Source organism: Aspergillus pseudotamarii, assembly GCF_009193445.1.
Source record: "Aspergillus pseudotamarii strain CBS 117625 unplaced genomic scaffold BDV38scaffold_12, whole genome shotgun sequence".
In the NCBI taxonomy this organism is placed as follows: Eukaryota; Fungi; Ascomycota; class Eurotiomycetes; order Eurotiales; family Aspergillaceae; genus Aspergillus; species Aspergillus pseudotamarii.
In genome coordinates, this window is record NW_022475026.1 from 37,100 (window position 1) to 51,368 (window position 14,269).

Genomic DNA, 14,269 nt, shown 5'->3' on the forward strand with positions numbered 1-14,269 from the left:
CTTGTTCATACACATATTACCCTCCTCCCTTGGGTACAGTAGGCGCACGCAACATCAACAATATGATCCCGGATGGTGCTTAACTGGAAGGAACTTTGAATCAACGGAGCTACCATTGATTGGGACTAGAAATACAATCGTGATGTTTGTGGCATATTATTCCGGGCAAATGTGGCGATTGTTCGGGTCTCCGTTTGCCAAGATCGTCGGGGCTAGAAAACATCACGGGAGCTTAGGTTGGTGTGAGACGTTGATGTTGAGCCAGGAACCTGGGACGAAATCCCACTATCTATACCGCGATACCACAGTTTCATATTTATTATAAGTGTCTTAGAATGGTAGAGCATTCTACTTATGAGATAAAAATGGTAACCTCATGTCCATAGGCACCTAAGAACCGTACCTCCCCAAGGGTCTCTTCAAGATCCCCTATTCTGGCACTGAAGTTGACCATTGACCAATCTCCACACGCCATCTGCATAGAGACGGTTAGTGAGGTCGAACGTATTAGATATTCCAATGAATCCTTACCTTCAGCGAAGGCCTTCCCAGCAGCCATTCTATCAATCCCGGGGATAACCGTCATCAGACCTTGGGTCACATTGTCACAAAAACAAACGACGCGGAATTTCTCCCTGGAGATTGGAAAATATTTACAACCCCAGCAGCCACCTCGTTGAAGTCCGTATCCACTACAATTGTCAATATCCACTGTGGACCGCGAATGGACGGGAATGGTTATACTTCGGTTGTGCGATAAGTCTTTCACCCGCTGCATCCCAACCCAGACAGTTATCTAAACGTAGCTCCGTCCGGCGTCGTCGACTGGGGGGTCCACAGCTTGCCACTAGCCTTGCTGGAGGAGGTGGCTGTGGTTGGATGTCCGTCACATTGATTTCACTATGTTCTAGTGCAAAGCTATCCTCAGGCCTGCCTGGTGCTGGCGGAATGTTCTGTATGTTTCTCAACGGGAGTATCTGAATATTTTGACACTGGTCGTGTACGTCTCGTGTATACTGGCTCAGAGGTTTCGTTTGCCTGCCCCCGTTTGTGGCAGCTGGAGTTCCAACCCCCGGTTGCGTAGCGAATACGCCTGTAATCGACACAGATAGGCATAGCGCAACTATCGCTGGAATTAGAGTATTAAACATATTTGATGATGTCAGACGCCATGAGTGGTGGGAAAGTCGACGATACGATGCTTCGGTATATTTATGTGTCGTTAGTGGCTGTTGCAAGGCCTCGATATGCTGGTAGAGAAGGCCCAACGTCTTTTCTTCGTCGGCTGTGGCATTGGGCCCTAGCATCAGGAGCTTGTAACGTCAGGGTCTAAGCCACAGAAAAGGGGGACAAAGAAAAATGGGCCGTGAGCAAAAGTAATTAATGCACAGGGCAACCGGGACGAAGACGAGAGTGAAACCTTACACATAGCGCTACCAAGAGAAGCATAGAAAAGTAGTACTAGACGCCCGGTCCGACCTCATACTGATTCAAGCTAGTCATGAGCTATACCGGGCTCTCTTGTTAAGTGGAGCGCTAGTTTGTTCAGCGTTGCCGCGATGGTAGAGGGTTTGGCATTTCCTGAAAAGTTACGATAATAACTGCCCTATTTAGTACAGGACCACTATTACCCTCTCCCTTTTGAACAGCTTCATTGTTGCATGGTACCAATTGTACTATTGGGACCCCGTGTGTTATGTAGGTGGCCAGGTAGACCTGTCCTAGGCTCTCTCAATATCAAATCAATGGCGATGTAAACTGCTTCGATCGATTTCTCGGCCGCATCCCACTCTGTGTCCTTGCCCTTCCAAGCTACTAAATTAAGAGTCGACAAATATGAGATATATTACGTAGAATATTTCGATGTTATGGTATAAGGTTGCTTTCCTACGGAATACTCATTCGAGGGTCGTACTACTATCATTTGCCACCCACGCCTGGAGAAAAGCCTTCGTACAAGCTGCCGCCGTCGCAGCTGCATAATTCTGCCAGTGTTTATTCTTGTGACTGTCGGCATAGTCGCAAGCAGCCTTGATAACAATGCACGGTAGATTGTCCCAGACCCCTGCTCCTTCCATTTCGAAGGCAATGACCCCATCTCGTGCGACGAGGATATCTCGATCCACGCCGGAGCGAATCACACTATCTCCGGATGCAATCAGTCCGTAGTGGACGCGGGGCGTGAGGGTCCCATCCCCGTGAAGGGCGACTTGGTGTCTAATGCGAGGGATGGCCATCTTCGGATCACAAACGAGCTCGTCGCAGGTCATGTGCAGGGCTTCCTGACATATTGCGCGATCTTTGCAATCCTCTATCATGTTAGTGGCACAGACCGAACACGGTGTCTGGTGATGCTGGTGATGATATGTCGATTGGAATAGCTGGTCTTGTTCAATGCCCGGAGATTCTAGGCTTTGGTCTGGCCACCTTTCTTGCAATTCGGTGAGATGAAGAATAAGCTCCTCTTGCAGTTGCACTCGACTCCGTCGACCGCGAAGCTTGGCTAGGTGGCTGCGGATGCGTGGATTGGGTCGACCTAAGTTGTCTAGGAGAGTATCCTTCCGGATGAAGGTATGAGGGAGACGCCGGCCCAGGTCATATTGAATGATTCCATCGCTGATCACGACATCGCCCAGGAGGATCTCCTCGTGACTGGGAGTCAGAGGAGCTGCGCCGCATATTCCCACAACCAATGCTAATTCGATATTCTTAAAGCTATTTCGCACATTCGACGCCACACTGGACGCCGCACCTTTCCCGATGCTGGGCATGTGTACAAGAACCACCGGGTGACGCCCCATCTTCCCCATGGTGTACGCGTTTGTATCTCCCTCGGCTTTGCCGTACTGTTCGGTGTCACCATCCCAGCAGCAATCGAATACGGCTTCGACAGCATCGGCTTCGTGGGGCAAGGCGCATATGATGGCAATCTTAAAGTCATCCCGGTGGCTGGGACGGGCGGAGTCGCTTGGCATTGGCTTGGAAGACCGAGCTGACACACGGCCAGTGGAAGAAGATAGCAAAGTCGTTACTATTCCGGATCGATCACTAGGGGGGCCTATATCCTCATGTTCCACACCACTCGTCATAGCGACCGAGACGGTAGATGTTGGGTTGAGGGACTCTTTTGCCCCAAAGTGTAGAAGCACTTTGGCAACGGCAAATTGCGAACTCGCGTAGGCTGCATCGAGAGCGCTGCCATACTTGACGTGGACTTCATTAATGATCGCCGTGGAACCGCGCAGCAGCAGCAACTGAACCACTGCAACGTGGCCGAGAGATGATGCCAGATACAACGCACTACGGTTCTCTTCATCCCGGCTCGTCGAATCGGCACCTGCATCGAGCAACATCCGAACCATGCCTTCCTTGCCCACCACCGCGGCAGTATGAAGCGCTGTGGTGTATTGGCTTCCCCGGGCATTGACATCTGCTCCCTGCTGCACAAGATACGAGACGATTTTGGCGTGGCCACGAAACGTGGCTGCGATCAAAGCCGTTCCCTGAATATTACTCAGAGCGTTGATCTGCGCACCCTGCTCGGCCAGCAACTTCACGACTGCCAAGTGGCCCTCAGAGGCGGCCAGCACAAGAGCTGTGGCCCCACGCGCATCACGCGCATTGATAGCTGCCCCATGGCTTAGCAGGAGGGCTGCCATCTTTCCATAGCCCAAGGCCGCCGCAGTCGACAGAGGACTGCTCTCAACCCCTGCGATGTCATTTGGATCTGCCCCCATCGCCAGTAGTCGCCTTACCTCTGCTGTCTTGTTCAAACGCACCGCCTGGACCATCATCTGAGACAGAAGGACCTGTTGTGGAAGTCGGGCGGTGCTATATGTGAGCGACTGAGGTTGGGATACGAGTGGGCGAGCACCGCCCTTGCGAAACCGAAAGGATAGGAATCGACCGAGCGACTCGTGGAGCGATTTGGGGCTCGGTCTGATCTCGGCTTCCATCTTCGCAACCTCAGCTTTGATGGCATCGACCTTGTTGATTTTTGCTCTCTGTAACTCAAGTTTGCGTATGACTTCGACTATTGGCGCTTCGACCTGGTCGTAAATAAAGTTCGAACATTCAAAGAATGGGCATCCAAGCTCCCTTGCCAGGGCAAAGCCCTCCTGCGTGCTTATGGTCCGCTTTCCAACATCGTCGGTCTTGCTACCGACTATGCACGTCACCTCTGAGAGCGAAGCTGGGGGTGGTAAACCTGCCTTCTTCGTAACTTGCTCACGAACTGCCCGGATCTGCTGCAGCCATCCCCTCACCCCTTCCCAACTCGTGGCCGAGGTGACGCTATACATCAGGATAAATGCTTCGCTTTCCCGAATCCACATTTCGCGAAATGCCGAGTATTCTTCTTGTCCGGCGGTGTCTAGAATTTCCACCACACATCGCCGGCCATCGACGACGAGCTGCTTATGATATTTTTCTTCGATGGTTGGATCGTATATTCCGACGAAGGCTTGTGAGACCAGCTGGGAGGGTTGAAAGCTTCAGCATTAGTGCCTCACCAGTACCAACGAGTCCCACGTTGGGCATACCTGGAGAGTGAAGGCAGTCTTGCCGACGGCGCCGTCGCCGAGGACCACCACTTTATAGACAGGAGGCTCCTCCGGCATGTCGTGAAGTGCATATGGAGTCTCTTCAGCAACTGATAATCATTCAAAATAGAGTGTCTGTGACACCGATGAGGCTGTGATCATGGTCACTATTACCCCACTTGCTTTGCTTACTGCAGGAGGGCAAACAACATCCTAGTCTCATTCTGGGTAGCCACTGCTATATTTAGCATCCAGTATGAGACCTATTGATCTTAATACGAGACTTACACAACGCACAGATGTCCATTCTGGCGGCCCGACCCGTACGAACCGTCATATTACTCACCCATACATACCAGGTCACACCTTCTTTCCAGCCCATTCCAACACCTCGGCGCCATCTTGATCGAAAACACCGCGCGAAACGCAGTGGGCTGATAACACCACACTCGCCCTTGGGCTTTATCTGGTCGTATCACATTTCTCTATTTCTATATGCAACAAGATGAAATGACTTTGAGTTGATATCTTTATCTGTTAATCACCTAAGGAGGAGAGTGAGTGGTTCCATAATATCTGGGATGGATCTATAGGATAAATATATTGAAAAGAGGACTAAAGGTTATACATCAAGAATCGCGATGTTTTACAGAGAGTTGGGTCATTATTGACAAGGCCAAGAGCCCCGTAGGCTTACACTTCGTCAGATAGAACTAACCAAGCCCATCAGGCCTGTGTACGCTTCATAAGGGACGGTTGTATCAAGATGTGAAAATAAGATGTATCAGGGATATCTTAGAACAACGCTAACAGACTCAACGTCTAACATCACTATTATCTATTAGATATCATAACTTCAGTTAGAAGTCTTGACAAGTCACAAGTTCTAATTAATGCCTGGCAAGCCAATCAAAAAAAGTGCTGTACGATTGGGGAATGCGAGGTGTTTCCATATACCGAGCCACCGTACGTCAGATAGCCTTCATCAGGGGCCCCAGACTGCGCCTTAATATCCGCCTGGTCGCCGTAAGCAAAGACCGTTTGCATCCCCATTAACATATGTTGAAGGACGTGGCAATGTACCATCCATACACCAGCATCTGTAACACGGATCCGCCACGCTCTCCAGCCAGATGGTTGGAGAGCAGTCGTCTTCTTTCTGTACGCATACAACATAGTTGTGTCGCGAAATACCGGATGGGTATCCTTCAAACGGATCTCATTTTCCGTTAGATTGTATAACCCATCCCCACCACCGATGTCATAGAAATGTCGGCCGTGTCCGTGAAAGGGGTGGTTCTCAACACCACCATTATTAACGGCACCTTGATTCTGCCAGACAATCTCGAGAACTTCACCCAATTTGGCAGGGAAGAGACGGGTTTGATTGTCAAATCCAAAGCCGCTGGCAATCGCCCGCTTATACGAGGCGTCGAGGTCAAGTGTACCCTGATAGACATCGACTAGGTATGGTGACTTCGGAAATGCCTCCACCCAGTCGTACCCGCTCTGAAGCCATATGGTGCGATCACTAATATTCTGGTGAACATTAATAATGATGCGCCGGGTTACTTCCTCGGCAGTGGGGAAGTCCAGATTCGGAGAATACGGCTCTAACGCGTAGTCCAGCCAGCCGTAAGTGATATTGGCTACGGGGAGGGGAGGCGTGACAGGAACAGTAACGAGGTCAGTCGTGGTGGAAGATGGGTACTCCAGGACTGCGAAAGTTGTCAGGACGGTTGGCCGGCCCAGGGTGGTGAGTTGGAAATAGAATTGTCGAGACTTCGCCTGTTGCAATTCGGCCTCGGTTTTTGTCTTCAGGATCACGCTGTACCGCTGGCCGCTAGCTATCTGCAAGTAACTGGTATTCAAAGGCTTAGTATAATGGCCGTCTGCTTCGATAATCTCTAGCACGTCATGGCTCTCTATGGACAATGAGACAAACGACAGAGCTGTGGCCCCGATAAATCGCAGACGGTATGTCTTCCCGGGTTCGACACTGATAGCGGCCAGCTTACAGGACCCAGTAGCATTACTGGCCAGTCGGCCTTGACCGTTGACCAAGACAGCGCTGGTCTCTCCACTCCATGTGAAGTTAGTAGAGGTGAGGCCATTTTCGATCTCTTCGTCCGTCTTAGTAAAGAAGTCTGATAGAGCGATGACGCGCTCTTCGTCGTACTCATATGGTGGTGGCTGGGCCGATTCTACAATAAGCGCACCCCAGGCAGTAGCGGCCTGGAAGCCAATATGGGAATGGTAAAAATAAGTTCCGGCATAGCCCACCTCGGGGCGAACTTCATAGTCGAAGAAGTGGCCCGGAGGAATAGGCCATTGACTAGCCATGGGAGTACCGTCGGAAAAGGGCGCCGTAAAGGCAGAAAGACCATGCCAATGCTGTGATCATTGTGAATATAACTTTACTTTGCAGAGAAGAGAACCAGTTCCGTACCATTGTGACATTCAAATCCTCCATGTCGTTATAGACACGGATCCAGTTCACCTTGCCTTCCTGGATATGTAACTGGGGGCCTGGGAGCGATCCATTTACAACGACTGAATATCGGTCCATGCATGCCTGGTTATAATTTTGAGCAGTCACTCGAAGGATATGGTCGGGCTGAAAGGAGTCATCATGAACAACAAGGTGTCCTTGAGTTGCTGTCGCAAACCCTAGAACCAGGCAGAGTGTGTGCAATGTGCCTCGCAGCCTTGGAGACAACAGCCCCATTATCAAAGTCGTTGAAGATAGATCCAGCTATGAAAATGAAAAAAAAAAAAAAAAAAAAAAGAAAAAAAAAAAAAAAAAAAAAAAAAAAAAAAAAAAAAAAAAAAAAAAAATCCAGCGGGGAGGAAAAACTTCCTAAGCTACTATTTATACGACTAACATTATCGATGCGGCTGTGCCCAAAATCCCCCGTTTGGCTAGGGGTTATTTTAAGGAGCGCAGATCATACTAAGGTCCGTGCTATGGGGCATCCCAACACATCGCAGAGATATGACTGGGATATCCCTAATTTAAGGCCTTCCAGGTACGATGTGGGGCCCAGCTGGCACGTCGACTGGCCATGACTTGCCCGAGGGCTGGGGATCGCTGGCGAGTATCCCTAGATTGTCCCAGTGAGCTCTTGGCATTTGTTAAGCGTTTCTTGCATTCCCAAAAGTATTGGTAATACAATACTACCATACCCGCATGTTCACGCGTTAACGCGATCTTCTCTCTCTTTCACCAGAATATAACCCTCCGTCTAAGGCAGTCTCTAATGAATCTGTTAGTATATCCATAGACTAGCTATATCTTCATCATTTGGCCAGATCATGGATGCAAAGCGGTGTTCTTTGAAGTTGGCGCCTGTGCTAAGATGGGCTATGATCCATGCCACCCACGGTTGAAGATAGCTTCTCTAGTACTCGGATAGCTCGATGTCCTGATCGATCTCTCACTTGGCGTGATTTAGGGATTGTTATCTTGCTTCATACGCAGCAGATGCTCTATCAGTTTGACAGTCCCCTTGCTTTCGGTACTGACATTGTTACAGAGAATTACCGGGAATAAACATCCTCCGGATTCCTCCTGATTTGGCTCTATAGCTGAGAAACGTATAGCTGTTTCTAGTCATACATACACCACCCGATAGATTGACCAGAGGAAGATGTCTAATGAGACCTTAGATCACACCTAAGGAAACGTCGGTGGTGGATAACGAGACATAATGACACTTAGGAGCTATAGTGGGAAAGAACAATCAATGGATATTAATAGGACTTAACGTCGCCATCATCTCTTTAGCTACGTGAGCTCTCATGATTACTTTGCTACCTTGGCTGTCAGACAAGCGATATGCTTTATGTACTGGTTTTGATATGTCCAAGTAGTTCTGTTATATATGGAAGCCGCTAGCTATTCTGATTCCAGGTTATTCTGTAGGTAAAGTTACCATTGGTCTTGCTTGAGGTATACACTGGCACTAATGTATAACGGTTGAACAAATAATTTGCATCGCTATTTCGAAAGCCAGTTAAAAGTCATACAATGCTTTAGGTTCTTGTTAAACCGCTCACAGCTTATACACTCTGCCCTCAAACGGTTGAAATACAGCCCCAGAATGGTCGTCATGGGTGTGCACAAGCAACTCGGCGTTCTTGGGAGTGGCCACTGGTGGCTTGGCTGCCCCAGCGGACAAGTTAATAAACACGACCACCGTATCGGACTCACTCGTCTTTTGGTATACCAGGAAATTCTCGCTCTCCCAATCAAGAAACTCGAATTCACCGTACACGAACGAATCTTTCTGTTCCTTACGCAGACGCAGCATCCTCACCCAGAAGTTGTATACGCTCGTTGGGTCCTCCTTTTGGTCTGCAAGGTTGATGCCGAGGTTGGCTCGCGAAGTCCAGCTAGTCTTGTTGACGGAGAACCCATTTCCACTACTATCCCAGTTGAAGGGTGTACGTGCATTGTCTCGCGCTAACAGGGCAAGGTTGGCGAGAGCCTCGCTAGAGCTGACCCCGTGCTGTGTGGCATTGTTGTAGTAGGCGATGGAGTTGAGGTCGCGGTAGTCGGAGATGGTCCATGTGTCCGGCACATTGATCATGCCAATTTCTTGGCCCTGGTAGACGAACAAGGTGCCGGAGAGTGTTGTCAAGAGGACAGAAAGTGCTTTGCCGCTTTGAACACGGAATGTGGGTGCGTCGTTTGCGAATCGGCTGATCGACCGCGGGAGATCATGGTTCTCAAGATATACCGAGTTCCAGCCGTCGCCCGCAGAGGAGCTACCACTCCATTGTGTGAAGTTAATTGCTTCTCGCCAACCTGTGAAGTTCCACCCGACGAATTCGTACCCATCGCGGCCGATGTCGCACATGTTGGTTAGGAAGATGGTGTTCACCTCGCGGCGGGATGCACTTACGTAGTCTTGGACGATGCTCATGTTATCTGTCATGCCGTACTCGCCGACGGTGAATGTGTCGTAGTGGGTGAGAACTTCGCGATTCATTTGCTGGAGATATTCGTGCTCATGTGGCCCGTTGTTGTAGTACAGGTCTCTGGCATCGTGGAAGTTGGTGTCGTTGGCTGGCACATCGGGCAACCCGGGCACCTTGCTGAAGATAGAGAATGCATCCATGCGGAATCCATCGATGCCCATGTCGAGCCAGTACTCCAAGGCACTTTGGAAAATGGCCTGTCTTACTTCGGGGTTGTCCCAGTTCAAGTCCGGTTGATAGGGATTGAAGATATTGAGATAGTATTCCCCAGTTTGTGCGTCATACGTCCATGCACTGCCATTATTGTTACCAGCCCAGTTGTTGGGCGGGTACATGGATCCGTTTATATACTGTGGTTGCCTCCAGAAGTACCAATCCCGTTTAGAGTTTGTCTTCGAGCTGGCGGACTCCTTGAACCACCTGTGCTTGTCGCTGGTGTGGTTGATGACAAGGTCAAAGATGCACCGCATGCCTCGTTTGTGAACTTCGCTGATGAATGTCTTGATATCCTCAAGACTGCCACCAAAAAGCTGGTTGACTGAGTCGTAGTCACTGATATCGTAGCCCATATCCTTCATTGGGGAATCCTGAAACGGAGAAAGCCAGACAATGTCTGCACCGAGTGATTGGATGTGATCGAGGCTGCTGGTAATGCCCTTGATGTCGCCCCATCCGATGGCCGTTTCTGTTCGGCTTTCCTTAAAACTGGCGGGGTAAACCTGGTAGACGATGCCCTCCTTCCACCAGGCGGAAGGCTGTGGTTGCCAGGCAGTAGCGAGGGTTGCACCCAGGACCAGGAGAGTACGCTGAAGAAGAACCATCTTTCCACCGGATATATGTCTTCGGATGTTGGTTTCCTTGAAAGGCCTGCGTCCTGACTACCTTGGAGGTCTCTCCATAACCCCTCTTTTATATTTATCTGGGGTAATTCATATAGAATCCTCTACCTTGCATCATTTGGCGTGTAATGCCGCTTGCAACTTCAACGATAAAACTCCGAGACCCACCCAGCTACCGATATTACCCCGAGCCCCCACCTATCTACCACAAGTATGGATTACCCCATGGGTCTAGCTCGCTGGTAGGACCTCTCGTGTATAATGCGCATCGCATTTCTCCAAGACGATCATCAGGATACAATTGGGCGTTTACTCCGGTGCCAGCTGTAGAGGCAACAGGACCGGCAAAACCTTCCATGTGTATGGGAAATAGAGGTTCCCAAATGCAATCGGACGCGACCTCCATAGGAGGAAAATAGGAATTGTTGAGGAATTAAAGTTGTGGCTACTTCCGCTCAAGCATGTCTTGCTTGGTGTTGGGGTTGTTATGGTGGATCTTTTCTCCATAGAATCCACAAAGCTTTGGCAACCCCGCTTGTATGTGGCTCTTGAGCATCAAACCGGCTTGGTTAATATTGAAACCTTTCCTTTGGCTTCCATTATGATGCCCTCCTCTGGGAGGTCTATGTCTGTTTTTTTCTCCCCCGCGTCGACTTATTGGATATACCTGACTCCTGCTTTCAACAATGCATGCCATCCACCACACAAGTTAATATTAGGTTTTCTAGCAAGACTTTCATACATAGATATAGTCCAATTGTAGAACTATGAACCAGCATCTAAAGGAGGTTCAAGAAAAGGATGAAAGAACTGGAAAATCCCACAAGCTCTACAAAAGGACCCACCCAGTGGAAAGCCAACATTAGGGTAGTGCATCTCAGCCCTCTTTGGACAAATTCTATTGTCGAAGAGCAATACCGGATGTCTAGCAAACAGCTTTAGCTCACTTTGTAAATGTGCTCGTTGCTGTTGCTACAAAACGATATTCTCCCCAGCAACCAACCTTTCTAGATCCTGACTCGCCGCATGGTTACCCTGATGAGCGGGCTGGGAGAGACTGACAAGTCTGCAAACAACTCTGGATAGAAATGCAATACGAAAGGTCCATTGTGTAAGTCGTACCGTAAAAGTAATGTGCAAATTAACAACCACCTGATAACTGTGAAGTCGAGGAAGTTACCGAAGTGGTGGCACTTATCTCCATGGTGGGGATTCAGTGTCACCTTACACTGAATTCAATTCGTACAACGCAGTACCCATAATTCCACGTTGTGTTAGGGTTTGAGAAGTAGTCAGGTTGCGCAATAGTGGAAACGTAAATCTCTGCATACCGTTCCATGCTAGTCCCTTAAGCAAGCAAAATTGGGCCAATTCGCGTTCTGTACATTGGACAGGGGTTTCAGAAAGCGTGGTGTCAAGAAGCCCTCGAGTCCACTATATAGATGGGTTGATGCAGTACACCTAGTATTTCCAGATGGTGTAAGGATGTCGTTGAAAAGGTTAACCGTGGGAAAGAAAAACAGAATTATCTAAGGGATAGTCAGTAACAAACGATGTGAAAGGAGCCTGACATGCTTTCATGAAAACGCATATATTGGATATGATCGGCGAGGTACAATTTTATTACAGAAGTTCTTGCCTAAAGTCTTCATGCCACATGATTTAGACAACTTGCAACCCGCGACCAAGCTGCTATTTGCGGTGTGGAAATGCCGGGTGGACGATAAGAATCGGTATACGGGAAGGTCATCAGAGGTAAAAGAGCAACAGTGATCAGTATCACTACCCAAATGGCTAGGCATAGGCCTGGAGAGGTACTATACGTGTAGCATGGGACAGATATATCTTGCATTGCGGATAAAAAATAATTATAATGAGCTGTAGATCGCATAAGGAAATAATATAGCGTATATGACGAAACATAATGAAGCCAGCTTCACTCCCATCTTAAACTTGAGCGTTCACCACCTTAGCCTGTGTACTGGCAATGTATTTCACTGCTACTGCCTTGGTCTCTGTCGTCTGGATCTCGGACTCTGTCTTGGGATAGAATGAGACTTTTCCATCCACACCTATCACCCCCTCGCGGTCTAAGTGGCCACGGCCGCGGACATATGGGTCGAGCTTCCAGTAATTGAGTCTCATCTGTTCAATTATATCGTTCCTGCGCTGCTTGACAGCGTTAATCTTGACGGAGTCGTCCTCTTTCGCAACTTCGATCCACTCGGCAGTCGCTTTGAGTAAGTCCTCGCCAATCCTTTCTCGCTCCGCCAAGAGTGCATCCCGCGTGACGGTATCTTCCATTCTCTCATTCTCTCCTTCTACAGGCTCAATGAACTTGTACTCGTACTGGTCCCTTCCACCTAGTTCCTTGACAAGCTGCTCAGGGGCAATATGCTTCTCAAGGTCTGCAGCAGTGTAGGTGAAGTCGACCTTGGATACGATCACGGGATCCATCCATCCCTTGATAATCTTCCAAATCCCTGTGGATATCTCAGTTAACATTCTACGGTGGAACGGATATGAAAGGATACTTACCAGAGAAGATCCATGGTGCGTTATGGATCAACATGACTCCAAGGGACTCGGGATAGTTGGCCTGGAAGCAGTCAATCAGGAACTTCACCGGCGCATATTCCTAAGCAGAACATTATATGAGCCATGACCTATTCATAATTGATAGAGGTCAAGTCACTTACCATGTTAGACAGAGAAAAACCAGTCATATCGAATATAATATTCTAATACATAGTGTTAGTGATATATCATTTCACCTTGACGTCAATTGCGCTTAGGGGTGTGTCTTGTAGACATGAGGAGCTCCTTGATACGTACCACAGATTCAACCGGGGGGACCAAGACTAGTCGTGCGGACTCAATGACATGCAGGATATAACGCTTGATCACATCTTCGCTCTGTGCTTTCGGGTTGTGTAGTCGTGCCTTCACGATTCCGATCGGACGACCGGCACGGTCTGTTCCATGAACGTAGCATTTGCCCATTCGCATCTGCGCCAGAAATGTACTACCGGCCTTCGTCTTCTCGGGGTTCGATTTATTTTGAGATTCTTGGAATGCACGCAGTTCGCTGTTGGAAACGATCATTTCATCCACATGCTGCTCTTTCACGCGCCACACTAAGGCTTCGAGCATCATCGCAAAAGCCTTGCTGACATCCCACTTGCGGGCCCGGATAAAACGGAGGAGCAGTGAGTCGGGGTGGTCTTGTTTGGCGGTACTTAACAGGCTGCGGCGGATCTCATCGATGGAGGCCCGGCTCAAGCACTCGCGGATGGTCTTCAACTCGGTACTATTGATTCCGACACCCAGTAGGATCTGATCCAGGTCACTTGGAAGGTTTGAATTGCTGGTGTTTGACACGGTCTTCGAAAGAGACGAGCTCCGCCGGTGGACAGACCGAGGACGTTTCTCTTGGTTCTCTAGTGTCACATCTTGAAATTCTGGCTGAGGCATATCATTCAATGTCAGAATGATGGACCATATCTGGCGCAGTTTAGCTTCCTGGTCCGATGACAGGTTGCCTACGTATCCGGGAGAGCTGACGATGGCCATGGTTTTAACAATGATGAGAGTAGGGCCGAAGGACAGTAATGAGAAAAATCTACTAGTCCCAGCGAAACTGAAGTGATACAGGGCTCCTATTTGTTTCTTGGGAGTCTAACCTCCGCCCCTCGCTGATCGGCCGTTGCATATGAAAGCCACCCCCGCAATCCTGATCGACAAACCTCGGATCTCGATAGAGGAAGCGGGAGCCAAGCGCTGAATATTTGGTTTCCCCTCTACTTAACCATGGTCTTCTCGCTCATTGGTGGATGACCCTAAACGTTTGTCTCCAATATTTGAATGTAAGCCACACGCTCGCACTGCTTCCCCGAAGGAGAATGT

At 49.1% G+C, this 14,269-nt stretch overlaps 5 protein-coding genes across 5 annotated transcripts; all 5 read right to left on the bottom strand.

Annotated features, from left to right (window-relative positions):
• Positions 1 to 419: 419 nt before the first annotated feature.
• BDV38DRAFT_280160 (uncharacterized protein) lies at positions 420 to 1,307 on the bottom strand (the record flags this gene model as incomplete). The annotated part of the gene is made up of 3 exons (XM_032059230.1): positions 420 to 475; positions 532 to 692; positions 745 to 1,307. The coding sequence occupies 3 exons, from the start codon at positions 1,305 to 1,307 to the stop codon at positions 420 to 422; spliced, it is 780 nt and encodes a 259-aa protein (XP_031916224.1).
• A 581-nt stretch (positions 1,308 to 1,888) lies between these two features.
• Positions 1,889 to 2,783, bottom strand: BDV38DRAFT_240141 (nucleoside phosphorylase domain-containing protein). Its single transcript, XM_032053858.1, has one exon. It carries the CDS (start codon positions 2,769 to 2,771, stop codon positions 1,899 to 1,901), a length of 873 nt encoding a protein of 290 aa, XP_031916225.1. The 5' UTR covers positions 2,772 to 2,783; the 3' UTR covers positions 1,889 to 1,898.
• A 2,667-nt stretch (positions 2,784 to 5,450) lies between these two features.
• On the bottom strand, positions 5,451 to 7,269 carry BDV38DRAFT_290450 (Cupredoxin; the record flags this gene model as incomplete). The annotated part of the gene is made up of 3 exons (XM_032061477.1): positions 5,451 to 6,935; positions 6,991 to 7,211; positions 7,242 to 7,269. 3 exons carry the CDS (start codon positions 7,267 to 7,269, stop codon positions 5,451 to 5,453), a joined length of 1,734 nt encoding a protein of 577 aa, XP_031916226.1.
• Positions 7,270 to 8,596: 1,327 nt separating this feature from the next.
• On the bottom strand, positions 8,597 to 10,587 carry BDV38DRAFT_290451 (alpha-glucosidase; the record flags this gene model as incomplete). Its single annotated transcript, XM_032061478.1, has 1 exon — positions 8,597 to 10,587. The coding sequence occupies exon 1, from the start codon at positions 10,343 to 10,345 to the stop codon at positions 8,597 to 8,599; it is 1,749 nt and encodes a 582-aa protein (XP_031916227.1). The 5' UTR covers positions 10,346 to 10,587.
• A 1,723-nt stretch (positions 10,588 to 12,310) lies between these two features.
• On the bottom strand, positions 12,311 to 13,936 carry BDV38DRAFT_290453 (CRAL-TRIO domain-containing protein; the record flags this gene model as incomplete). The annotated part of the gene is made up of 3 exons (XM_032061479.1): positions 12,311 to 12,846; positions 12,902 to 13,001; positions 13,199 to 13,936. The coding sequence occupies 3 exons, from the start codon at positions 13,934 to 13,936 to the stop codon at positions 12,311 to 12,313; spliced, it is 1,374 nt and encodes a 457-aa protein (XP_031916228.1).
• Positions 13,937 to 14,269: the final 333 nt, after the last annotated feature.